Raw genomic sequence first — 25,813 nt, 5'->3', positions numbered from 1 at the left:
AATAGAGTTTGGTAGGACTCTCGAAGTTTTGTGCCTGAGAGTAAGTTAACAGCTGTAATTTTCATTACCAGAGCAAAAGAGGAGCACTTCATTTCCATATGTTACACTGAAAAATGCAAGCCTGTCTGTTTTAGTTGTCTTGACTTCAGAGATTTTACTCCAGATTTGCTGCTGTAACTGCAAACAGAAGCATGTGACCCTTAAGCTTTTTAGCAGGGCTACTTGTTGGAACCAGCTGTGTGTTAAAACCCTTTTCCTTCTTCAAAGAGACACTTCTAAGCAGACAGCAGTACAGATGCCAGCATCTGGTTTGGGATGTCCCTGGGGCCATTTGTTGTCTGTGTAGGCTCTGCTTGAGGTGAAATTCCCATGTGTTGCAGCAGCTCTGCTTCGAGCCTTTTGACCCCTGTGGCTGGGATTCCTCCCACCTAACTTTAGGAAATGAGCTGATGCCTCTCAATTATGAGCTCCAGATTTCCTTTGCCCACTGGAGTGATGGAGGGACTTGTGTATGGTTATTCTGATCTTACTTGGTCTTAATCTCCTTGCCAGTGATGTCTGTTCCTATTTGCTGCCAGCTCTGGAGGAGCCTTCAATGCCTATCCTAAAGAAATTAACCATATAAAAGGTCTCTTCCTTTATTGCTTAATACTTTTGAAAGAATAATAGTTTACTTTCTAGATGAGGTGCAACATGTGCTATGATTATGAATCATCAGACTAGGATGAGACAGAATCATTGAGGTTTCTATTGAAAAACAGCACCCCACCTCATGAGATCTTCATGAAGGTTAAGCCTGTAAAAAGAAATGTAATGTTTTCTTACTCTTTTTCTCATCTTGCCCACATATAGCTTCTTCAGATCTTTTATTTTTGGAAAATTAATTACAAAAGGTGATGAAGTCAGAAAAAAATTAACCTCAAAAATCAAACCCAAGAAACTTCTAAATAACTGTGAAAAGAGAGAGCAGAAAGTGTGTGTGAGTCTGCAAATGGTATGATGAATACATGGGTACTTACAGTGTTGTAAACCTGATTACTACTGAAAATTGTTGAAACATGTGCAAACGTTGAAAAGTAGCTTCTGATAACGCTTCTGATACCTTCTCAGGTAACTCTTGAAACGACATTTTAAAGCCCTGAAATCCTCTTTCTCTTTTAAGAATTTACATAAATTGACAGATTCAGCAAAATGTGAGAACTTTATGTCAAGTGTTTTTGGAATAATAATGTCTTCAAAAATATTTTTCAATAATTAACAGAATAACTGTTTTCTTCTCAGCTGCCTTTGAACAGTGCTTCTGGGAGTTATGAATTACTGGTGGAAGGCCATGCTGGTGGCCAACTTATCTTCTCTAACCGTACCAGCTTGATGTTCATGTCCAAGAGCATCTCTGTGTTCATCCAGACAGACAAATCTATTTATAAACCAGGACAAGATGTCATGTTTCGGATTGTCACTGTCTATCCTGATCTCAAACCTTACAAAGCATCTCTGAATATATATATCCGAGTAAGTATCCACAGGAACCTGCTTATACGTTGGAATTTGTCACATGTTCCAACTTTATGTGACAAATAAAGATCATATGTATTGCTACCTAAAGCTTTCTACCAAGACCACTGACACTTAACATGCAGCCTGACTTTTCTCCTAGGACCCTCGGAAGAAATTGATTCAGCAGTGGTTGATGGAGGAGGGTGATCTGGGTGTAGTTTCCAAAAAAATTCAATTATCGATGGACCCTCCACTGGGAGACTGGACCATAGAAGTAGAAGTGAACGTGAGTATTAACATTGCCATGTCACAGAGAGGTTTTATTTCTCCTGATAGATGCAAATAAAATTGTGTTTACTTTGGAGTAGCAAAACCAGAAATAAGCATGGGCCACCAGAAGAGGAAATCCTTCCCCCATGGCAAACCCAAGATGTTATGTAAATCTCATGAAATTTTCAGTGGTTTTGTAAGGGAAGATATAAAAAAAGCATAAGTATTTTATCTTAAGGACTGTGTTTTGGTTCTAAAATAAAAATGTTATTTAAAAAATGAGGGGTTTTGATATTCATATAAAAGAAAGCTCTTTTGGAATACTGTTTTTTAAAAATGAGATACTCACGTTTGTTTTGTAAGTGAATTTAAGGAAAGCCCTTTAGTCCTGTTGTGCAGATGATTACTGTCTCCAGGCGTGTGGAATCAAAGACTGTAATTTACAAATCTCTGCCGAGTTTTAGGGGCATTTCGTTCACAATGACTGAGATGTTACTGTAGAAAAAAGTAACTGCAAAATAGAAAGGATGAATAGTAAAGAAGTGTTGCATAAAAAACCTGGTATGGTCCAGTTTGCGTGTTGCTGTTGGTAATAGTGATTATCAGTCCGGTCCTGCAAGCTGTACACTCCTCATACGCCATGGAACATGTTGCAAAAATAGCGGGAGCTTTAGCTGTTCAGAATTTTGTGTGTCAGGTTTATTCAGCCTGCTTTAAGTGCCTGTAATTTTGGAACTGCATTTCCGACTTGGCTCGGCCATTCAGAGACATTTAGCAAGTCCAAACAGGACTGCTCAGTGTTCTGTAATAAGGGAGATGATGTGGTCGAAAGCAGAAAACCCCATGTGATCATATATTACTTGGGAGTGATATTTACCAGTACCAGTTACATGCTTGGTAGATTTCTACAGTGTAAAGTAGGTGAGGGTGGTGCTCAAGTGAGTGTCAGGACTGGATTTTTCAAGTGCTTTCTCATTTGGGTGTCCAATCATTAGTATTGTCTTTGGTGGGAAAAATGTTTTAAGTTGTCTCTGTCATCAGCCACTCCCTCCCATCCCTGCACTGCTATTCAATAGCTTCTTGGTCCCACTGTGGCAGCTGTAGCAAGGCTGAGATTTAAAGTGTGCCTGGGAAATGACCCAGATTGAAAAGCATCTCTGTGTTTTTTTTTTTTACCTAACCCAGAGCAGCTCACTGATCTGGCTGACAGCACAGCCCCACTTACAGCTGCATAGGTGCTTTTCAGGAGGTGGGGAAGTGCAGCTCAGACATGGGGAAAAAAGGCTGGTGACAGTGGGGAGTTCCTTCAGCAGCTCACTTGCCAGGAGAAAAAGTGTCTGGGAAATTTTGCTTTTGCTTTCTGCAAAGTCTTGAGTAATTCTTAAGGCAGGAGGACGCTGCTGAAGGAGCTGCAGCAGCTGTTTTCAGGATCTGAGCACAAGTGCCACTCCCTCCTGGAGCAGAGGCAAAAAGAAAAGGAAAAAAAAAATTGTAAAATTGAAAGAAAAATACCTTGGATTCATCTGGGCTAATGAAACAGCTGCAAGAAAGCAGACAAGTGAAATGAAATGTGAGTAAACCACAGGAGATGGTATTCCAAATTTTAGCCATCTAGTGTGTGCTACAGAAGGTTAATGGGCATGGAAAATGTATGATGGTGGGAAAGTCTATCAAACCATCAGTAACAGGGAGAAGACAAATAGGGAACATTTTGTTTACTTTCTCTTCTAATGCATAGCTAGAGGGTACCACGTGTAGGAGGTAAAGAGCAATTTCAAAACAATTAAAAAAGCATGACTAAACTGTAGAACACAGCACTGGCAGTTGCAGTGAATACTGAAAACCCATGTGGGACTAAAAAATGTCTCGAAAAATTCACAGATGTAAAGTTTACTAGAAACTGTTAACTGGAAAGCCCTGAGGCTCAGACTGGCACAGTGCCTCTCTGTCTATTCTAGTTGCTGCAGTTCTCTACATGTGAACCTTGGCTGCTACCAAAGACTGGACATTTGGCTTCACGTTGGATGTGCCAGGGGTGCACTCTTTTCTAGATTGTCTTTATCATATTTTAAGAACATCTTGTTTTCCCTACTATTACATTTTAAAGCTTAGGGTTTTGGCATTCAGTGTGACATGGAATGCAGTGTTTGGGGTTCTTAATACAGCTCTAAATGCTTCATCCTCATGAAGGATACCCAGGGTTGGGATAAAGCCCACCTGACTAGGGTATCTTTATTCACCATTGTTGAAGGAGACAGTTCAAGGTGGAAAGTAATGCAAAATGTTTTTGTCACATTTACCAAATGCTCTTTCTGGAAAAGGTAAACTTGGGTGGGACAGAATCAAGATTTTTTTTTTTATTGACAGAGGAAATGGTTCATATTTAAGAGGCGCTGCATTTAATAAGTTGATAAAAGGGGAACTAAGAGATACTTATCCACATAAATGAAAAACTGAGCTCTTGCATATTTCTAGAAAACCTAAAGATACCAAGGAAAACTATCATTAATAAAACTAAGAAAGGATTTTTAAGTTTGCCAAATCCAGCAGTGACAGAGCTCAGCAAGATGAGGAAACAGTAATTATGTGGCAGAGATGGAAGCATTTAATAGGGGTGAGGGTTCTGTGTGCTTAAGTGAATCTCAGTGTGGGGAGATTAGAGAAGATCAGCAGAAGATGAATGCACTTAACAGAAAAGAGTAGTGAGGTAACATGAGAAACTCTGGCATCTGCCATGATAAAAACAATGACAAAAGTGGTTTGGAATTCCACTGATAAAGAATTAAATTCTTTAAGACCATTATGGATTTGGTTAATAAGCTAACAGATTTTCTTAAAGGCTTTTCACAGCATCACAGAATTGTTCTCTATGGAAAAGACCTTTAAGATCATTGAGCCCAATCGTTAGCCTGACCCTACAGAGGCCAGTGCCAAACCATATTCCTAAGCACCATGTCTACACATCTCCTGAACACCTCTAGGGAGGGAGACTCAACCACCTCCCTGAGTAACCTATTCCAGAGTTTAATAACCTTTTCAGTCTAACATCCAATCTAAACCTCTCTTTGAGGTTGACACAATTTCCTTTTTTCCTTTCACTTGTTATTAAGGAGGAGAGACTGACCCCCACCTCCTTTGAAGTAGATGTAGAAAGTGATAAGGTCTCCCCCCAAGCTCCTGAAAAAAAGTAATGCATGTAAAGTCTGCCAAAGAAAGGTGGATTGATTTTTGGATAGCTGGCACTCACTCAGGCTGTTTCTAATATAAACTGATGATAGAGTTTGTGGATGGAGTTGGGGGTGAAGGCTCCACAATGGGAGACTGCAGAAGTCCCATCTGCTGACTGTGTATATCAAAGGATCTAATGAATCAATGGATTTATTGATTACAGTCTGCGAGTGCTGTAACAGGTTTTAAAAGTCTTTTTAATCTAGTGGAGAAAGGTACAGGATGAACAAACTAGTAGAAATTGAAGCTAAAATTCTCTTTGGCATATAAATGTTTTTCATCAATGAGACTCCTAATCTTTGGAACAAAAGGGAAAAGAGGAATGAGCACTTCTCTGTTGCTGAGTGTTCTAGCATCAGGGATGGTTGCCTTTTTGGAAGGTGCCTCATAGTAATGCAGGTTGCTGGAGCAGCTAAATACTTGCATAATCAAACCTGTGATAAAAACAGGTCAGGCTAAATGGTTCCTTCTCTCATTAAACTCTGAAGTGAGAATTAAAATAGAATAGTAAAAGAACAGTATATTTTATTTATATATAGGGATTGTAAGAATAGACATTTCTGGATTTTTGGATTCCAAAGCCTACAACTCTTATATATATATATATACTTTATTCTTTATATATATATATATATATATATATATATATATATATAAACTATCTGTAGTTTATATATATATAAAAACTATAAAGTTTATATATATAGTTTATATATATGTATATAAACTATATAGATAAAACTTTATATATATATAAAACTCTCTCTCTCTCTCCGTATATATATATAAAACTCTCTATCTATCTATATTACTCTATATATAACTATATAGAGTTATATATATATATAGAGAGAGAGTCTATATAGAGTCTATATAGAGTTATATATAGAGAGAGTTATATATACAGATAGAGAGAGAGTTTTATATATATATATATTTATAAGAGTTGTAGGCTTCGGAATCCAGAAATGTCTATTCTTACAATTCCTACTCTGTGGGAATAAAACAGGAACCCGAAGCCCCCCACACATAGAAGCTTATGTTGATTACTTTCAGATTCTTTTTACTCCATCATTCACACCTGCTTTGCTTTCTTTCAAATTCTGTGTTAAAAGGCTTACAAAGCAATATGTATTATTTCTGAAGTGTGTGCCTAAACAGCATCTTATATTGGATAAAGCTATCATGTGCAGAATATATTAAAAATAATTGCAATATTCACACTGTCACAGTAGATCTGCGTAGTGGGTAGTCTCACAGACTTATCTTTCTGGTAGCAGCCTTGCAGAATAAAGGATAATAACTTTTCTGACAGGAAACTTTTTGATTCTTTTGGTTATGAGTGAGCTTATGCCCTGAAATACAAGGTCATATGGAATGAGATTCAGGTTGAGGTTTAAAATGAATGGTTGTCTGTGTGTAGGTGATGTGGTGGAGATTTAGTTGGTGTTCAATGAAATCTAGTGAGTGACCTGGATCACTTCAGGTAGATATTCCTAGCTAGTGCCTTGATTATTTTTGCTGTTTTGCTGTCCAAGAGAGGTACAGATTTTTCCTGTGCCATATGTAAATTTGTATGGATTCACCAATCCCTTCCTGATAACAGGCATCACTGAAAAACTGGATTATTGCTAAGGAATACTTGGTATATGTCTAGCATTTTTAATAATATGCCTGCCTGTCATTAGCTAGTGCTGCTAACCCTGGGTCCATATGGGATCCAGCACAGTTTATTATGGCTGTACTCAAGGCTTTAGGGACGTCTGCAGATGGGTAACCCGGGTTGATCTCTGCATGACTTAGGTATCCTGATGCCATGACCTGAGCTTTCTAGTTAAATAGTAAGCTGTCCAGCCTTCTCATCTCAAGTTTCCCTCTTGTCATTAAAGACTGTTGTTAAGTTAAGTAAATAACATTTCCCTTTCATGGGTTACAAAGCAGTTCCCAAGTGTACCAAGTTTGGATTCCTGGAAATACTGTCTCTGAATCCTGTTTTAAATCAGGTTCTGGCTGCTTGCTGCTGTTAAACATCCTGTAGTACTTTTTAATAAGAGTTCAGGTGTTAGTACAGCTGTTCCAAGAAAACTCAAGACAGAGTAATTACAGTCTGGTTTCCAAGTCTCCACCTTGTATTTTAGTTGGATATCTTATATTTCCTGTTTTGGATCCTGGTGCGGAAAGGCTTTTCATTGCTGAGTTTTTGTAGCAGGCATCTCTGCACAGGAGTTGTTTGGAGCCATACAATATTTTAAAATCTAATTTATGAAACATTATTTGGAAATTTAAATCATATATTGAAGAGTAGCAATGTTTCAGGGGTCACAAAAACATTTCTGAAGAGTATTATATTTTTAAAAAGCTTCATCTATAAAGTAACTTTCAAAATCAGCTAGGGTTGATCATATAATTTACATTTGAATTTTTTAACTGCTGAGGTTTTATGTATTTTACAGTATATGCATGCTGAATTTCATGACACTACTGCTAGGTCAGCTACAGATTTTACATTTGATCCATTAAATTTAAGTTTGTATCATCACTTAAATAAAATGTCACTCCCCTTCGAAATCAGACTGAATGTAAAACCTTTGGAACTGGCTGTGTATTCAGTAGTTTGCAAATGATCACTGATACTTATTCAGGATCTGGTGGTGTGAATACTGGTGGCAATAGTGAGACTCTGCTTAGGTTTTGGAGAGTGCTTGGTGGATTTGAACAGAAGTCGGGGAACTCATCCTGGGGAATTTTCTTTCGGGGTTTATTTCTTGCATGTGAAAATAAAGTGATCATGGAATCCTTCTTTTAATTCTGGCTGGAAAACCTTGTATTTAGCTGCAGAGCATAAGAGGAGGAGTGTTTCTGACAGGGGCCAGGAGGTGGCAGGGCAGCCACGGGAACGCAGTCCCTCCAGCACTCGGGTTTTTCGGGGCGAATCTCTGATGCTATGCCCGGAGTTTTTCCTGATGCTGTGACTGGTGGTGCACGTAAAAGTCAGAAACAAAAAAGAAAATGGACCTCGACCAGATGCGTTTCCGGGACTTCTTCCTTTGCCAAAGAGAAAAAAAAAATAAAAAAAATTGTGGAGAACAAGTCCTGCAATCTCACTTGTTAGATTAGACCCAAATGACTTCAAACAGGACTGGTTCAGTGCAGGAAAGCAAAATCTGGGCTGTAGTTGTTAATCATTCTTTGATGTCAGGGTCCACAATAGCTGAGGCTCAGCTGCAGAAAGGCTCCATCATCCTCATGGTCTCTGAATGCCTATAGGAATCTCCTTTTGGCACTGTTTTCTTAACACTCTGGGCAATGTGCACAGAATGTAATAGATGTTTTGTAGTTTAAGAAATGCTGATTTAGAGCAAAATGCTAGTAGTCTGGAAGGGTGAGTGTGTTTAAGAGGCAGGAGAAACGTGGAAGACAATACTAGAATAAATTAGAGCTGGAAACAAGTGGCATAGCATGGTGTTTTCCTATTTTAAAAAAACCCCTTTTGGTTTTATGTGTGACTAAGTGCTTGTCTTAAAAGCCACCACACCTGGAAACTTGTTCAACAACATTCACACCAAAATATTTGAACAGTATTTGCCAGAGAGACGGTGTTGCCCTGAGGAACTACGATGATATGACATGGTTGAAGTGCTGTTACTTGCCCTACTACAAACCAGTTTGACCACAAAATGTATGTTACTGAGAAATATGGCTTGGTTTTCAAATCATCCAGATGACCTAGGAGGGTTTTTTTCTTTCCCTTCTCTGTGAAGCATAGCTTTCTTTCTGCCATAAAGGTTGTTATTTTAGAGAAGGTGCAGCCAAGAACACTACTCTCACTTTAATATTTGTTTTCTACTGCTTACAGTTCTCTAAGCTTTTATTTATGTATTTATTTTTCTTCTAAGGTAATGTGAGACAAAAACTAATTTTCCAAGGAGATGCTTTTTCATCCTGCCAGCTGGCTTAACTGCAAGAATGACAGATATAATATTGAAAATAAAAGATGTTCAGAAAACCAGATATGAGATAAATTCACTATGGGTCATTTTCCTGAGATGCCTGTTCCTAAGATTACTTCATTGTAATCTGATTGTGAACTGTGTATGAGTGCTGCAGCATTTTGGCTTGTAAGGATTATGATCTGCACAAATGTGCAGATTTTGCACGTATCATTTTAGACCTAGGAATATAAATATGGCAATTATTTTGGTGATCAGTGAGTTAATAATGAAGTTGGTAGCAATCTGATTTTTACTTTGACAGAAGTCTTTTGCTAGGAAAAGTGTAAATATAGAGGTATGGGAGGCTTTGTTTGAGATACCGAATTTTCATATTTGTTGGTTAGGTAGGAGAGAACAGTTATAAATTGTTTCCAGCCTGGATCCTGACCCTGGGGTTTTTCCCACGGGAGTTCTCAGTTCATCCTCTTGCGCCACAGACACTTCTTCCCATCTGACATATCTTGGTTAAAAAGGCAACCTGACAATATGGCTATCCATAGTCAGTCTCCTTTGCCTCACATTTCAAACCAAGTTGACTGAGGCACCTCAGAACATATGATACCTTTTAGTGGTATTACTGTTTTTAGCAAAAATGAAAGTTGTAAGGCTCCTGAGCTCCACATCAGCATAACCTCATCATGCAGTTGAGCAGCAGCTGGCAATATTAAACTTTCAAAATAGCCACCTCCTAGTGACAGACTGTTGTCTGTCTCCATCTTTTCCCTATTTTCCAGAAGAGTCTTAAGCAAAGAGGCAGAATAGACTCTCAAAAGGAGCCTCTCCCTTCCTGTCCTTTAGGAAGTACAGTCTCCTTCAGTTTCTCAGCCTGTTCTTCCAGCCCAGCTGAGCTCAGATTTTCCCCTTGGAAAATCATTGTTCCTGTGTAATCCCTGTGTCAAGCACATCTGCTGAGATTCAGAGCTCCAGTTCCAGGCACTGCTGGTAAATCACCTCAAGCCATTTCTCTGCTGATTGCTACTTTTGGCACAATGCTGTAAAAAGTCATAGAATTAGGGCTGTATGTCTGCAGACAAATTATGTACATGCTTAGTCAGAGTTGCTTGCACTTTAGCAGGGAAGAACAAGTGAGTAAGGCGACCAAAAGCAAAATTTATGTGGCTGAGTACCATGATTATTTCAGGTCAGCTGTCATTGCACCAAGGAACAAAAATAGCTGCTGAACATTTTATGTTAAGAGAGTGAAAACAACCTTTGAAACTAATTTTCCAGTGATGTGCCATTCATGGTGTAATGTGCCACATCTCAAAGATCTAGCAGCTTATCCTTTCAGATGGTCTCCTAAGGCAGGTCAGGAAAGAAGTGAAAAAAATAGAAAAATAAGAAGGAAAGGACACAAGTACTAATATATCATATAGTTGTTCATTCTTTCTACTGATTTTTGACTAACAAGTAAATAAGATAGAAAAATATAGCCCAAGACTATTTCTGTTGAAGTATACAGTTTAGACTGTAACAAAAATGTAGCTGCTTTTTGAGTAAATTATGAGCATTTAGATTATATCTTCTTTTGAAATAGTCTTGTCCCCTAGATAGACACTGTAAGAGCTTCTGTTTTGTATAGAGATACCTGAGTTAATTTTAAATGAGCTAAGAAAGATGCTGCTAGTGGGTCAGTCATGGCTCATCACAACAGTGGGTACTTACACTAGGTAGTTTTGTACTAGGTAGCTTGGATATTTGTTCTTTTATACACAAAGCACTTGTATGTAGTTGTCCATGAATCTCAAGCTCTCTGAGCTCCTCATGATGTATACTTATATTCTGTCACATGTGAACTTCCTGCATCCTTCAATGGTGCAAATACTGCTGATTCCTGTAGGAGTTCCATAAGAGGAGCTGGTAATCGTTGAGCCATGATGTAAAATTGCATCACTTCAGAAACTGTAATTTAACTGGAATATATGTGGGGTTTGGTCTAGAAGGTTATAGTTTACTACTCTAACCCAAATTTTATGTATGGTCTGTTTTTCTATTTTTTTTTTTTTTTTTTCCTCAATAGGGTCAAGCTTATTATCAGAGATTTAAAGTGATGGAATATGGTAAGTGTTACTTAAGGGCATTTGTTAGTGACCAAAACTGGTAATTGATTCTTAATTAATTCAGAGAGACTAACTTTCCTTACTACCTTTCCTTTCCTAACATGAATATTTTGAAGACTTCTGGAGAACCTAATTTTCAAATATCTTGCTTTTCTGAGTCTTGACTCTCTGTCCTAGGAAAATCATAATCTTATCTTGCTAGTTTCAATGACCTACTGGTGTAGTATTTGGATGTCATGCAACCTTGCAAATCCTACGAGATGCAGTATTGTCCCCATTTTTGCAGGATTGTTCAGGCAATGTATTCATCCCAAAATTATCTGTATGATGTTTGATCATGAAGCTTGCTGATGATTCAATAAAGGCTGCATAGACTAAATGTTTTATATTTCAACTTTACAAATTTAAATACAGGCTGCTTTTATGATGCTTGGTGTTCTTTCAGCAAAAAAGTTAAGGCATGCATAGGGTTGAGTTAAAAGTACATCTTAATTTAGGAAACTGTAGTAGCCTTTATGATATTACATGTTCTACTCTTACAGTTAAAAAAAGGAAAAGATATTATTTCTTATGTGAATTTAATACTTTCTCTATTTTTTTTTTTAGTTTTACCAAAATTTGATGTTATGATAACAATACCATTATACTACTCTTTGAGAGAGGAAGATGTAACTGGTGTTGTCACTGCAAAGTAAGTAAATCATTGATACCATCACCTTCACTCTTCAGAAAATTATCATTAGTTTCTAAGTGCCAAAGTAAAAAGTCACATTCAGAATGCTAGAAAAAATAATTTGTAATCTAAATTAGCTGGGTAGCTTCCATTTCTAGCTACTGGATTTTGTTGTAACAATGTTAAATAGATCTTAAAACTTCTGGTTTGGGTTTTTTTTTTTGTTTGTCCTGTAAAGGTATTTCTAGATTATAGGCAAGGTATTTTTAGCTGCCTTCTTCATAAAGTTTCTTGGGTCTTACTTATAATGTATGTTTTGAGGCCTTTTTTTGTTCTTACATCTCTTCTATGGTGCTCTCCAACTTATCATGTGAAGAGCTGTTGGGAGGGTAACTGTGTTTTATTAGATCAGTAGGAAAATTATGCAAGATTCTATGCACATCCTTTTTGATCCAATTTATCCACAATGTGGATTTGAAGTATAGGCTGCCTAACAAAATACCTATATCTCTACTTTGATGAAGAGTTGAAAACTTGAGAAACTGAGAAGAGACTTTACTGTAGACTATTGCATAAATCATAGTTTATTTTTCAGCTGAACAAAAATCAATCTCAAATAGAAATTAATTTTATTTTGTGAAGATGGCAGCTAAGTACAGCTACGTGGTAGATCCAATCAAGAAGACCTGAAATAAAAGGTCTTTCTTGTGTTTAATTTATTTACTCTCCAATATATAATACATAATCTATAATGACAATGTGAATTTGGTTCCCAAGTTGTTTTGGTCTTCCACAGAGTACTTATCTTCTTCATTAGGCCCTCATAAAGTACTTGGAAGTGTACCTGTCTGCTGCAATAAATCCAGACTTGGACACCAGTGAATTGTCTGAGATTGAATCTCAGCAGTGCCAATTTTACTGAAATGTTACAACTATTTATAGGGAGTGACTTCATTCCTGGCGACTGTTTTTGTAGGCATAATGCCTCTGTATACAAAGAGTTTATATGGCCTTTACTTTGTAGATATCATAAAGCCTTTTTCCCTTCTGATCTCTGGAGCATTATTAGATTATGTACAGGGATACTGCCCAGTGGCAGTATAATTTTATAATTAATGCCATCTTATTATTGTCATTAGGTCTACTCAGAAATTCTGAGTTCAGATGCAAGACAGTGTTGTCAGAGTTCTTCCTGTAACTACACTATTTGATTATTATTTCCTTCTGCTTTTCAAAGCTTTGCCATTTCTTAAGTGACTGCCAACCAAATCCATGATGAATTAAAGTACTTAATTTATCACAGCTGAACCTTAATAATGGTAGGCTGGAATGATTTGGGGGTTTTGGCCTCTGTCAGTAGTTCTAATGAGGTCTGAATCTGATAACGTAAAAGTTTCTCATGTGTATGACTTTAAAACATTTGTACAAAATTTTTGGTTTGTTACTGCCCACTAACTGCAGATAGCTAATGGTGTACTAAGAACTGAATATGTTACAGTTTTCACATTTGTCATGTAGAAATGCTATGTTTTCTTTGCACTGTGATTACTAAATAGTTTGAATAAAAATATATTGATAGCTTTCATTTTCTAGTTTCAGCACTTGGGAAGCATAACACTCACACTTCCTATGTCCCATTTTAAGTCTACTGTATATTAGTTAAAATGGTGTTCTGTTCAATGACTTGCTTCCAGCTTAGTTTAGTATAGTTAATTTTTCTACACAGTACAGCCCATAAAAACATTAATCATAGAATCATAGAATCATAGGATGGTTAGAGTTGGAAGGGACCTTAAAGATCATCTAATTACAGGTAAGATTGCTCAGAGCTCCATTCAACCTGTCCATGAACGCTTCCAGGGGTGGAGTTTCCACAGCTTCCCTGGACAACTATTTTCAGTGTCTCACCATTCTCACCCTAAAGAATTTCTTCCTAATCTCTAACCTAAATCTCTCCTCTTCCAGTTTAAAACCATTACCCCTTGTCCTCTCACTACAAGCCCTTGTAAAAAGTCCCTCCACAGATTTCCTGTAGACCCCCTGCAGGTGCTGGAAGGCTGCTATTAGGTCCCTCAGAGCCTTCTCCAGGCTTAACAAACCCAACTCCCTCAGCCTGTCTTCATAAGAGAGGTGCTCCAGCCCTCTGGTCATTTTCATGGCCCTCCTCTGGACAGGCTGCAACAGATTCACATCCTTCTTGTGTTGAAGGCTCCTGAGCTGGCCATGGAATTACAGCTGAGGTCTCACAGGGGCAGAATAGAGGAGCAGAATCACCTCGCTTGATCTGCTGGCCACCCTTCTTTTGATGCAACTCAGGATGTGGTTGGCCTTCTGGGCTGAAATTACATATTGGTGGCTCATGTCCAGCTTTTGGTCCACTAGTACTCCCAGGTCTTTTTCCACATTGCTGCTCTCCAGTGTGTCCTCGCCCAGCCTCAGTATTCATATCTCAGGTTCCCTTGGCCCAGGTGCAGGACCCAGCACTTGGCCTTGTTGAACCTCATGAGATTCACCTGGGCCCACTTCTCCAGTTTGTCCAGGTCCCTCTGGATGGCATCCTGTCCCTCTGGCATCCTGACTGCACCACCAAGCTTGATGTCATCGGCAGACTTGCTGATGATGCTCTCAGTGCCACTGTCAATATCATTAATAGTTTTTAGAGCTCATGTGCAAGAAACAGCAGCACTTCCTACAGCTTCATGTCTTCCTCCGGCTTTGGGCTCCTGATTTAAGTGTAAACAAGCTGGTATTAGTGTTGAAAACTCCATATTTAAAAGTACAAATATATTCTAGCCATATTTGAAGGCAGGGAAAAAATGTTAGTTGAATCTTTTGCCTTCAGAGCTCTTCAGGATCCCAAGCCCTTGTGGTGGTGAGTTGTTTGATTGACTGATGTGTTTCAGGTACACATATGGAAAGCCAGTAAAGGGAACTGTAACAGTGACTTGTCTTCCTGTCTCTTACTGGACAAACAGGAGAAACATAACAACAACACTGGAGGTGAGTCTTCTGTTAGAGATTTGTAGAGTTGTAGACTCCAAGGCTGTGTCTCAATATTCTTGAGACCATTCTTGAGTTCAACTGGCTTGGCATGTGCAGTGGCCTTCATGGATAGTGCTTAACTCTCTTAAATTTCCAGAACAAAGTGGCTACATTCAAACCTCCTGCTGGGAATGATACTTGTCCATTGTGATTCCTTGAACTGTGCCTGGAAGTTAATTAGGAGAGTGTTTGTTGGCCCAAGTAGAAAAACTTTCCAGGACCCAATGTAGCAGCAGAGGTGATGGAAGGGCCATACCCAGGAATGCTTCTTGGTCCCTTGTGTGCTCCTGGACAGTCCACCCTGCATTAGGAGGCCAGAGGAGATCACTGCCCTTGTTTAAGTGGAGCTTTAGCATAGTAGAGACCAAAGCATTTTGCATCCTACTTACTAATTGCCCAAAGTATCACATTGGAGATACTGTACTATTTGTAACCTGGACTAGGACATTTAGAAAGGCATGCAGTTTTAATCTGAAGCTTTAAAAGTGGCATCCTTTTGAAAAATCAAACATCCTTTTGCAAAATTAAAACTGGTTCAGTTCCTGCTAAACGGTGTGCCTGTCTTTTTCTGTGGGCTGACACCTGCAGTTGGCTCACTTCAGTGCCTTCAGCAGCTTGGCACCCACAGAAACTGAGCTCAGTGATGCTGCAGAGGGTTCATCCCCCTTCTCAGCCAGAGAGTTGTTTGTATTTTCCTGTAAAGCACAGACACCACTGCTCTGGCCATGTAGAAGTAGATATTTGGGAGAAAAAAAAAAAGGAACTTCTTCAAGGACAAGGTAATTACTTCTTATACTCAACAATTCCATATGGAAAAAGTAAAAATGGTTACCAAAAGCAAAAATATAAAGGTCAGTGCTCAAAATTTTCTGGTGTTGACACTCCAGAACTGGTGCAGACCTACAGGTCTCAACCAGAAATAAGCTGTTGTAGATGAAAAGGTGTCCTTGGCTTTGTTGGCTAAACTTTTTAAAAAAATTATTATTTTTTTTTCCCTTTCTGCATTGCAGATAAATGGATCTGTGAATGTAACCTGTAACAAGCTGATGTTGCAAAACTTGAATGCCGATCAGTCGTGGCAACAAGGTGACAGTTCTTACACAGAACCAATAGAAATCATTGCAGTGGTCACTGAGTCACTCACAGGTATGTGGCTGTCTGGTGTCTTCTGGGAGAAATCCAAAGAGTAGGTGGTGCTTGAAGAGGTTACCACTATGTAGAAAGGCTTGGAGCACTACAAAAGCATCATGTGTTGATGGCAGTATATTTTATCTAAAAAAATGTAGTATCTGAACTGTTGCCTGCCTAGATATTAAATAGTGTAGGCAGCTGTTAACTCAGCTGAAACTAGATCTATGCTAAATTATGTATTAAATAACTAGGAAATATGTTCAGTCAATATCTTATCACTTTAATGAGAAGAGCAGACGTAAAGAATTGCTAGCAGTAACTTGAGACTTACAAACTTAAGTTTAATCCTAAACTTACCTGACTTGTTTGTAACAGTACGTTAGTAGAAAGAGTTCTCTAGCCCCTTGTCCACTGTCTTTACTCTCTTCTAGACTGGCTGAGTTGGGACTTGTAAGTTCTTTCCTTGTGTCAGTCTGACATAGTCTTTTGTGGAATAGAACACTACGTGGCAAAGCTTCTTTAGTGTTGTGAAAGACAGCATCAGCTTTGTGCTGATCCTTAACTGGAAGGATGAAGAGTGATAGGAGTAGAAATGATGAAAAATAGAATAAAATTATTTCAAAATCACTACCAGTAAATACTGTTGTTGCTGAAGGAATATGTATGTTTAAAGCATGTTGCCTAAACATGTACAATTACTCAACAGGAAACTCCCAGAATTCAAGTACCATCATATTTCCAAAGCAAAGTGATTATTTTATTGAATTTATGGACTACTCTAGAGTTATAAAACCTTCTCTGAACTTCATAGCTACTGTAAGTTCTTTCATTTTATTATGATCTTTGTATAAACAAAAGTGACTTCTGTGTTTTTGCTTAGATGCCCAAGTTTGCTTCTGAGTTTGAAAACAAATCTGTAAATTATATAAAAACTTAGAAGTCTTTGCTGTAGAAAAGGACAAAGCGGCAAGAAATGCTGTATGTTGGCAGGATATATTTGAGTATAGCTTGTCAGCATTCTGAAATTGTTTCAGTTTCTAGCAGATTGTTTTCCATTAGGTGACGGTGCTTTAAATCAATAGAATAGTTATTGAGCCCCAAACCTCCTTATAATACCTGTATATGGAAGTATATATATATGCACAGAGACATATATGCTTTATGTAATGGATATAGCTAAGCAGCTATTGCAGAATTCAGTAAAACTCATCAAATCACATTGCTCTTGAGTGAAAGTGTCTTTTCTGCTTTCTCTTTTCTTGTACCAGCTGCAGCCCTCTCAGTGAAATATTTAATGTTCTGCATGCTGTGCATAGACTGTGTTCTGCATTTCTACATTTAGTGGAGGTTGCATATTGCATCACTGCATTTGGATTGAAAATGGGAGTTGAATTCTCAATTCTTGAACCTTTACTTTGTAGAAATCAGACCTAAATACCAATAAAATAGGCTGAGTATGCAGTTTCAGAGTAGACTGTCTGAAGCCACAGCTTTGTGCTAGCCTGGTCATTTGGATCTTTGTTTTTTGTTCATTTTTCTTGCCAACATCCCAGTTCCTTCCACTTCTGACCTAGTTCTTCCCCTTCCAAAGATGAGCTGAGTGAGAGGTAGCTGAAGCATTTATCAATGCTTGCAGCTGGCAGAGAGGGAAGGAGGTATCAGTTTTGCCTCCAGGGAATATGAAGAAACAGCTGCTGTTATTACTACTAAGCAGAGGTCTGTGTTTTCTGCACAGAGAGAGAATAGGATAATAATGGCAGAGGAGGAGAGGTAATGGAGTTACAGACCTCTGGACTGAAAAAGAAATGGGGAAATTAATTATTTTGGTGCTTCTAAATGTAGAAGTTCAATCATTGGCATATGGAAGGAGAACAGTTTTACTATGGATGAGAATCTGCTTGAATGTGGGAATAAAGGCTGAGATAAAGTGTAGTGCTGATTGAGGGATGCTGGAGTGAAGAAGTTACAGACTGCCAATTTTGGGGCCTTTTTGGAGTCTTTTTTTTCAGCTCTTTTGATGAAGCCGTAAAAACTTCTGACTTGGTATGATCTCTGCTAATCTGACACATTTTCCACAACATGATATAATGTTAAGTTGTCCTTTGTTGAGGTGGTGGTGAGGTACAAATGATAAAATTAAATATTCAGACTTCGGGTAGAATATGCATAATTTTCCTGAGAAAAAAGTGTTTTCAACAAGGAGAATCTTTGGGGTTCCATCTGCTTTGCTTTTCTTATTTTTTTAACTCCCTGGAGTTATGAGTCATTTTGTTCTTGCCCGACTTCTTTACCTGCAGTGCTCTCAAGGGATTAAATGTAAAGTTACTGATACGTGAGAAATCTAAAGATGCCCTTGTTTTTTGATATGATGTGTGTTCTATTGATATTGCTATGTGTTGTGAATTTTAGTTTTAGACTGTTTGATAGGTGTGTTTTTTTCTCTTTGTTTTTAGCTGAAAGTGACACGTTCTGATAGCAACCAGATGACAGCTGAGGAGAGGCAGAATCTTGTGACAATCACTGTCCAACAGTCAGACCTGCTTTTTCACTACCTTTCACTTTCTCACCTTGAGAATGAGGCAACAGAGGAGAGAAATCTGACGGTCAATGTCCTGAACTACACTGTCCCTGAAAATGGAATTATTGATATTGAGTTTCCAATCCTCTCTAATACAAAAGCTCTGAGAGTTCAGGTATTACTTTGTAATATCTTGCTTTGGAACAGCAACACACCAAACTGAGTGGGCTGTGATCAGTGGGATGCTGTTCCTGACATTGCAACAGCTGACACATCACTAAATGTTTATTCTCTTACTTCATTTTCCCATGAGAGCTGGAAAAAAAAGCGATGGATCCTGTTTAAATGTGACCTGAATAACTGCACCTCAACGGGAAGGGAAAAAAACCACCTAAAGCAAGGAGTAAAGTGGCCTTGTACTAACACTGAGGCCACCAGTCTCTTGTAAGCAGTAACATGTGTGAACATAACAGATTTTGCTTTTCTGTTGAGCTTTGTTTTACTTTGTCTCACAGGCAGAGTTCCTCAGCAGCAGGACTGACATAGGTGTTTACGACGTGTTCAGCTCCCCCAGCCAAACTTATCTCCAGGTTAAAACAAAGAGCCAGGATATAAAGGTACAGTCTGAGAGTAATCTTGCCAAGATAAGAACAGTCTAAGTTATTAATCGTGTTTCCATGATCACCCATATAAACCACATGCTTTTTCTAGGCTGGGAAACCTTTTGAGCTGAGTGTAGCAAGCAACAAGCCCGTGAAAGAGTTCCACTATCTGGTAAGTTACTGGTTTTACATACAGGCAAAATCCATGATGACTTTTACCACCAACTTGAGTGAACTCCAGTGAGAGGAAGCACATCCCTGATTGGGGTGTTGAGCTATCTGCATGCAGGTGTGTGAGACAAGGTGCAGCTATGAGAGCAGTGCTGTCTCTCTGCAGAGCACCTGTGATGGGAGAAGGGGCAGGGATGTCCCAGGAGCAGCCCAAGCTGGGGCATGTCAGAAAGTCCTACAGAATCAAGGGCTGGTGGAGCCTGTGTGCAGGTTTAAGACTGTCAGGGCTGAGCCTGTACACACAGAGTGAGATGTGCCTGCTGAGAAAACAGATATCCCAGTGGGCTGGGTAACAAGGGAACTTCATAGGGAGCATTTTAAAACATGTGGGTTGCCTAATGGGTTATTACAGCTGGGCTACTGTACTGTATCTTACAGCATCTGGGTTGAAGGATTTATTATCCACACTGTCATGGATGTCCTGTCCTGTCCTTGACCCATGAATGTTTTGTGCACGATCTACACCATAATGATAATGACAGTTGCAATTCTTTTTCTTTCAGATACTTTACTATTAAACTTTAATAGTACTTATTACTTTAATAGTAAAAGAAAACCTTAGGAGTATATAGGGCATTCATGCGTAATTTCTGAAATAGGAGATTTAAAATGAAAGGCAGGGAACTGTTCTTCATGGCTCTGTCTTCATTAGTAAGTGGTGTGGTCCAGTAGGAACATATGTAGAGTGAAAAATTGATGCTGTGAGCCTGAACTCCAGGCTATTGAGGTAGCTTCAGATGTAGTCTGCTTTAGCAAAATAAATACCTGCTCTTAGCTAGAACATGTTAGTGTGCCTCAGTTCCTACTCTTCATGGTGCAAACTAAAGTGTTATAAGTTGGGGTGTTTTGGAGATTTGCTTTTAAGATTGTATTCCTGATCGAGACTCAAATGCTGTTTATAGATGGTTCTTACAACCCAGGTTTTATAGATGACTCATAACTAGGTGTATTACTGCTGTAGTTTTATGTTCTTGTAGTGCATGTTGTTCTGTGCACTCATTGTAATTCTTTACCATAGTAAAACAGGAATTAAGACATTAAAAAAATCTATTTCTAATATTTGAATATGACATTGCTCCCCTGTTCCATATGCAGTCTCGTAGAACTGTTCAGCCACTTAGTAAAAAAATAAATAAATCACAGCAATATGTCTCTCCTGTGAATTTCAACTTGTAGAACTAATTGCTGAGATTATATATATTGAGATATCAACAGCATGAGTGTTTAATTTTTCCCTCTCAGGTGTTATCTAAAGAACAAATTGTGGCTTATGGTACAAAGGCTGCCAAAACATTTACTTTAACAGCAGAAAATTCCTGGGCTCCTTCAGCATGTATCCTTGTGTTCTACGTTGATGAACTCGGAGCAGTTGTAAATGATGCACTCACTGTCCCCATTCAGCCAGTCTTGGATGACAAGGTAACTATGTAGAATTCAAGTCTGAGAACATTTTTTTGTCTGTTTCTTGGGTGGTAAACAGTGTTTTAGATCACAGGGCTATAAATGTGACATTTGCTTCATTGAGGACCCAATCTGAGTTTTGTGTAGGTCTTTGGAAAGACTTTTGATAATACTGGTACAGTTAGAGCCCAGCTATAAATACAGGGCTACTTCATATCTGAAGGCAATTTCTGGTAGCCCAATGTCTTTCACACATATAGACAGACACACAGCATCTTCCTGTGCTTCTAATTGTTTGGTCAGTTACTGAGCCTAAGGCTGTTCTAGCCAATATAGTGGAAAGATACTCCTAAATTCTCCAAGTGTGGACCTGCAAGCACTGAGGAAGATGAGGTGGTGGTCATGCTGTATACACAGAGTGTGACCACAGCATGCCCAGCACACAGCAGAGTTCTGAGGAGGCTTTGCAGAAGGACCTTCCTTCCATTAACTCTGCTTCTGGCTTTCCTTGTCAAAGCAGAGAGGTAAATTATTTTTGGCTGTCATCAGTGGGTGTGATCAGTGTTTTATGTGATCATGCATCCAGAAAAGCTCAAAGTGTGGGAAAGCTGCTAATGTAGCAATAAATTGATTTTTCCAGCTTATTTACAAGGATGAGACTTGGTCCTTTGTGAAAGTAAAAGCCTCCCTATGAATTTTTACAGGTGAGACCACCCAGAGGCTCATGATAGGTATAAATTCTTCCTACCCTATGGAAATGTCAGTACTTACAACCAGCCACCAGTGGGAATGCTATTGGTCTTATTCCTGCATGCAAAAGTTCTCCATTTGCTTCATGATTTATCCAGACTCAGGATTTGAGAGTTGTTATCATGGGATAAGAAGTGGAGAGACAGGATGGTGAGGGAGCTGCAGGCACACTTTTTGATTGTGGCTGTTATGTATCAGTGTCTGAAGAATCTCAAGAAAAAGAAAACGAGAAGGTAATTTAGTTAAAACTGGTGAGTTTTAGGGTAGAGATAGGATGATGTTTCTATCAAGGAAGGTGTAAAAGTTTGGTTCACCTTCTGGTAATAAATCTTTCCACTCATTGCATTGTTCTCAAATAAGACTATAGCATATTCTGTAGCAATAAGATAAGGCCTGATTTTGAAAGTACCAGTTCAATTAAATTTAATTTATAGATTAAAAACATAATCCTATACAGAGAGGATGAAAACCTGAAACAATAAATTATATGAACGTAATATCAGTATGACTATATATACAGGAAAGGCTGGATAGTGAATAATGTATAAAGAAAGAACTGATCTCAAGGGCTTCCAAATTTTAAACAGTAACAGTCGAATGCTACTGTTGAAATTAAATACTTGGAAAGGTACTTTCTCTATGAATGAGTTGGTCAAATTGAAGGTACAGAGCTGCAGTGCCACAATGTCCTTACCCAGAAATAGTCTGATGCCAATTTACGTTGAAGCACATGGTTCTAATCCCATTTATTTTGGCAACATTAGTGTACTTGCTGTTGCTCTGTGATTTTGATACTGAATGTGCAAGGAAAATAACAGATTAATCAGGGGAACGGAATGATGGAGTTGTAGATTTAGGCCTCTACACACATGTATTTACAAGTGAGTTCAGGATTCAGTTGCTTAAACACAGACATCTAGTGTCATCCAAAAGGTCACAGGATATTCAAGGTATCATCCTAGGATGAGTGGATATTTCACAGGTGCTATGGGAGACCTGTGCCATTCTGGCATGGGAGCTGAGGGACAGGGGGCTGTGGGACATCTCAAAGGGTTCCAGGTGCCTTCAGGTGACTGAGTCTCTCCTCTGTATGTGACTTATGTGTCTAAACTCACTTTCTGGAGAATCATTTTACCCAAAAGGTTCTAGCTTTAAGTTACTCTTCCTGGACTGCTCTGGAAGGGTTATGTGTCGGGTCTGGCAGCACCAATAGATGCATCTTGAATACCTTCAAATATCCCAAATGACACCAAGTGCCAGTGTTTATGTAACTGAATCCCACCCCCAGCCAGTAGATTGGAGCCTGTAGGACTGCTTTCTTCATCACCACTTGGTTTTTTGCTTCATGATGCTATCTAGTCACCACTATTTCTTCTGACTCTGAGTATAAGAGCTTAAACACTGAGCTGAAATGTGGGACACCTAGGCATAGTTGACTTAAGTGTGGAGCTGAATTCTATCTCTAGACTCTGCAGAGAGGCATTTTGATGAGGGAAAAGAATAAAATTGTGTATTTTAAACCAACATTCTTCATTGTCATCTGGTGCAGTGGAGATGAGATGCATTAGAAATACCTTGGAGCAAATGACCCTTCCTCTCTGTAGTACCCTAGTGGAATGAATACTGATGCTGTATTAGCCAATGTATTTATTTCTTCCTACTGATGCATTAATCATATATATCCTTATTCTGTATTCATGTCACTGTGGAACACTTAGTTGCAATCTTTGAGGACTGCATATTTTTCCAAAATGTGTTTCTTTTATTGCCCTCAGCTGTAGAAACTGGTATAACTCAAGAGATTGCTGCTTGTTTACTAAGATCTGGTTGAAATAGCAATGTGTCCTGATGCTGACTTCTCACCAGCCCAAGGAACTGATCAACTAAGAGAGCAAGAGAGCAAAATACATGCTGTAGTGTTTTCCCAAAGGTCCTAGGATAAGCAAATCCAGAGTCCTAATTATAGCAAACTAAGCTAAGAAAATGCTTCCTCCAAGTTTTTAATGGCTGTAAATATCACTGTATAATTTAAGCCAGTTCTGTTTTTAACTTTTTTCTAGATTAAAATCTCTTGGAGCAAAGATAAGGTCAAGCCATCTGAGAAAGTCTCCCTTAAAATCAGTACTACAGAACCAGGATCAGTGATTGGACTTGCAGTTGTTGATAAAAGTACAAAGCTTCTAGGAGAAAGTAGTGACATAACAGAAGATACTGTAAGTAGATGGGTAAAAGGGTTTTCATTATTGTATGTATGGAAAATATATGTCATTTTATATGTCAGTTTATATGATGAATGAGTAATGTTCGTTGGGTAGGATTTTTAGACCTTAATTATGCAAATATTTTATACTTCTGCAAATAGTTTAATCACGAGTGGAAAAGACTGTAAGGTTTACAAGGTAATAGGCCTAGCATTTCCAATTTCAATTAATACTTTATTGTTCTTCTGTTTAATGAACTGCTTTTTTCCAGGAAAGACAAAAAAAAAAAAATAAGAAAAACTGCCCAATATTTGTGCTTTGCACTCTTTAAAATTAGTAATATAAAATAAAGGAAGAATCTTATTTTTTGTAGAGTGGAATAAATTTTCCATCTTTTTGAGTTCCCTTCACTTGCAGAAGCTCTAGTGCATTGACAGTTTGAAAGTCTGAAAATTTGAATCATTCCCAAAGTGCTCAAATGACGTAGCCTGAGTGCCACAGAGTATAAGAGAACTTATATTCACTTAAATTCACTTATAGGCTTGTATTTTAGGCTTTTACAGTTTTGGTCAGTCTTCCATTAATCATAAAGCCATTGCAGTCTTAATACCCTTCATCCTGTTTTGGATTCTTTTTTGACATGAGAACTAAACAAGAAGCTGCTTGAGGTACAGCTCTATGAATTAGCATCTGCAACAGTGAAAGTTTTGAAAAATGTGGGTTTGCATTCACTCTTTGGGTGATTTTTTTTTTCTCATCTTAGGTCTTCCATGAGCTCAATTTATACAACACAGTGCAGTATTTCCCCCTGGTCAGAGGATCTTTTGGTGTCTTTCAGGTATTTTTTTTTTTTATACACTTAGTGACTTGCTAGAATAAAATGCTTTTTTTAGTTTGAGACTACATAGAAAAATGGCTTATATGGGTTTTGAATTGTGAAATCTATCAATATGTAAATACTCTGAATACAAAGAAATATGTTTATACTTTAATAAGTATGGATTGCTTTATGCTTTGTTGTCTTCTCGTTGAAAAACTTTCCATCATTAAGGCAATATTCAAATTCAGATGATCTTAGTTTTGTTTGTTCTTGTGTCTTGCATTAGTTCTATAATTGCTTTATTATGATGACTTTATTTTCTTAAAAAGAAAGAGAAAAAATAGATAAGCACTGTTGCTGTCTTGAATGTCCTGTATTGAGATATACTGTATAAATTTTATCCAGAAATGCAGCCTTTGGGTATCAACTGATGCAATTCTTGAGGAGGATAAGGAGCATTTTCTTTGTAAGTAATAAAAATAAATGTAGCTAAATCTTCATTCACTTAGTGGGGAAGGAGGTCCATGGGTTAAGGGTCCTGTAAGGTCTTCTGGCTGTACTGCATACAAACTGCATTTAGCCTTGCAAACCACTACCATTTCCAAGCTTCAAGACACACAGAATGCATATGACTGGTATTTTAAAAACTTTTTTTTTTTTGCTGCTATCCTGAGCAACAATACCTTTGAAAGGCCTGAGAGTGAATGGTGTTTTTATTTGAAGTTCTGGCTGATACGTGTGGCAGTGTTTTTCATGTGTTGCCATATTACACCAGTTCAATAAGCACTCTGGAGAGGCCATGAAAAAATTTTAAGATTGTGTGAAACTGTTTTCATTCTTAAAGAAAATTCCTAATGTCACAGGGTACTGTTACCATCAGTAACAATGCTATAGATTTTACTCCAAACACTATGAATTTGTTTTTCTTAACTGTATTACTTTGATTTTTCTTAAACCTAGATATTTTTAGATAGGACATTAGTTTGTTTTTTTTTTTTCATTTTGTAGATAGTGGAATGATACCCATAGAGGATGGTTTCGGTGATGATATGCCAGTAGCTAAAGATGGACCTCTTGATTTCAGCAATCTCTATGTGAGGACACATTTTCCAGAGACTTGGCTTTGGATCGACACCAAAACTAGGTATAAGATTAGAAGGAAATGGAAGCTGATTTACACTTGTTATTTTGTGGATGTTAGCATTCTGCACTGGTGCTGAAGAACACTGCTTAAAAATGTGGTATTGTTTGTATTCTACTACCACCTAGAGGCCGCAAGAGGGATTGGAGACCCAGCAAACGGGGCATGTAACTGCACAAAATAGAAAAATGCCTGACTGAAGGCCTTGTAGTTTCAATATAAATTAGTTTAAAATCCTGGAGACCAAAGAAACTCT

The 25,813-nt window shown here is 38.2% G+C and overlaps 1 protein-coding gene across 1 annotated transcript in view; it reads left to right on the top strand.

Annotated features, from left to right (window-relative positions):
- Positions 1–25,813, top strand: part of CD109 (CD109 molecule) — a 78,467-nt gene that overhangs the window by 20,314 nt on the left and 32,340 nt on the right. The window contains exons 4-18 of the mRNA XM_071741545.1: positions 1,282–1,512; positions 1,658–1,783; positions 11,008–11,047; positions 11,654–11,738; positions 14,624–14,720; positions 15,773–15,908; positions 16,600–16,709; positions 18,347–18,586; positions 18,927–19,028; positions 19,123–19,185; positions 20,487–20,663; positions 23,456–23,608; positions 24,360–24,434; positions 24,822–24,882; positions 25,425–25,560. Of these exons, the coding sequence (XP_071597646.1) occupies positions 1,282–1,512; positions 1,658–1,783; positions 11,008–11,047; positions 11,654–11,738; positions 14,624–14,720; positions 15,773–15,908; positions 16,600–16,709; positions 18,347–18,586; positions 18,927–19,028; positions 19,123–19,185; positions 20,487–20,663; positions 23,456–23,608; positions 24,360–24,434; positions 24,822–24,882; positions 25,425–25,560 (1,832 nt within the window). The remainder of the gene's footprint in view (positions 1–1,281; positions 1,513–1,657; positions 1,784–11,007; positions 11,048–11,653; positions 11,739–14,623; positions 14,721–15,772; positions 15,909–16,599; positions 16,710–18,346; positions 18,587–18,926; positions 19,029–19,122; positions 19,186–20,486; positions 20,664–23,455; positions 23,609–24,359; positions 24,435–24,821; positions 24,883–25,424; positions 25,561–25,813) is intronic.

The sequence above is a fragment of the Heliangelus exortis genome, chromosome 3 (genome assembly GCF_036169615.1).
Source record: "Heliangelus exortis chromosome 3, bHelExo1.hap1, whole genome shotgun sequence".
In the NCBI taxonomy this organism is placed as follows: Eukaryota; Metazoa; Chordata; class Aves; order Apodiformes; family Trochilidae; genus Heliangelus; species Heliangelus exortis.
The sequence above is the reverse complement of the archived record's forward strand: the minus strand, read 5'-3'. Positions and strand labels throughout refer to the sequence as shown.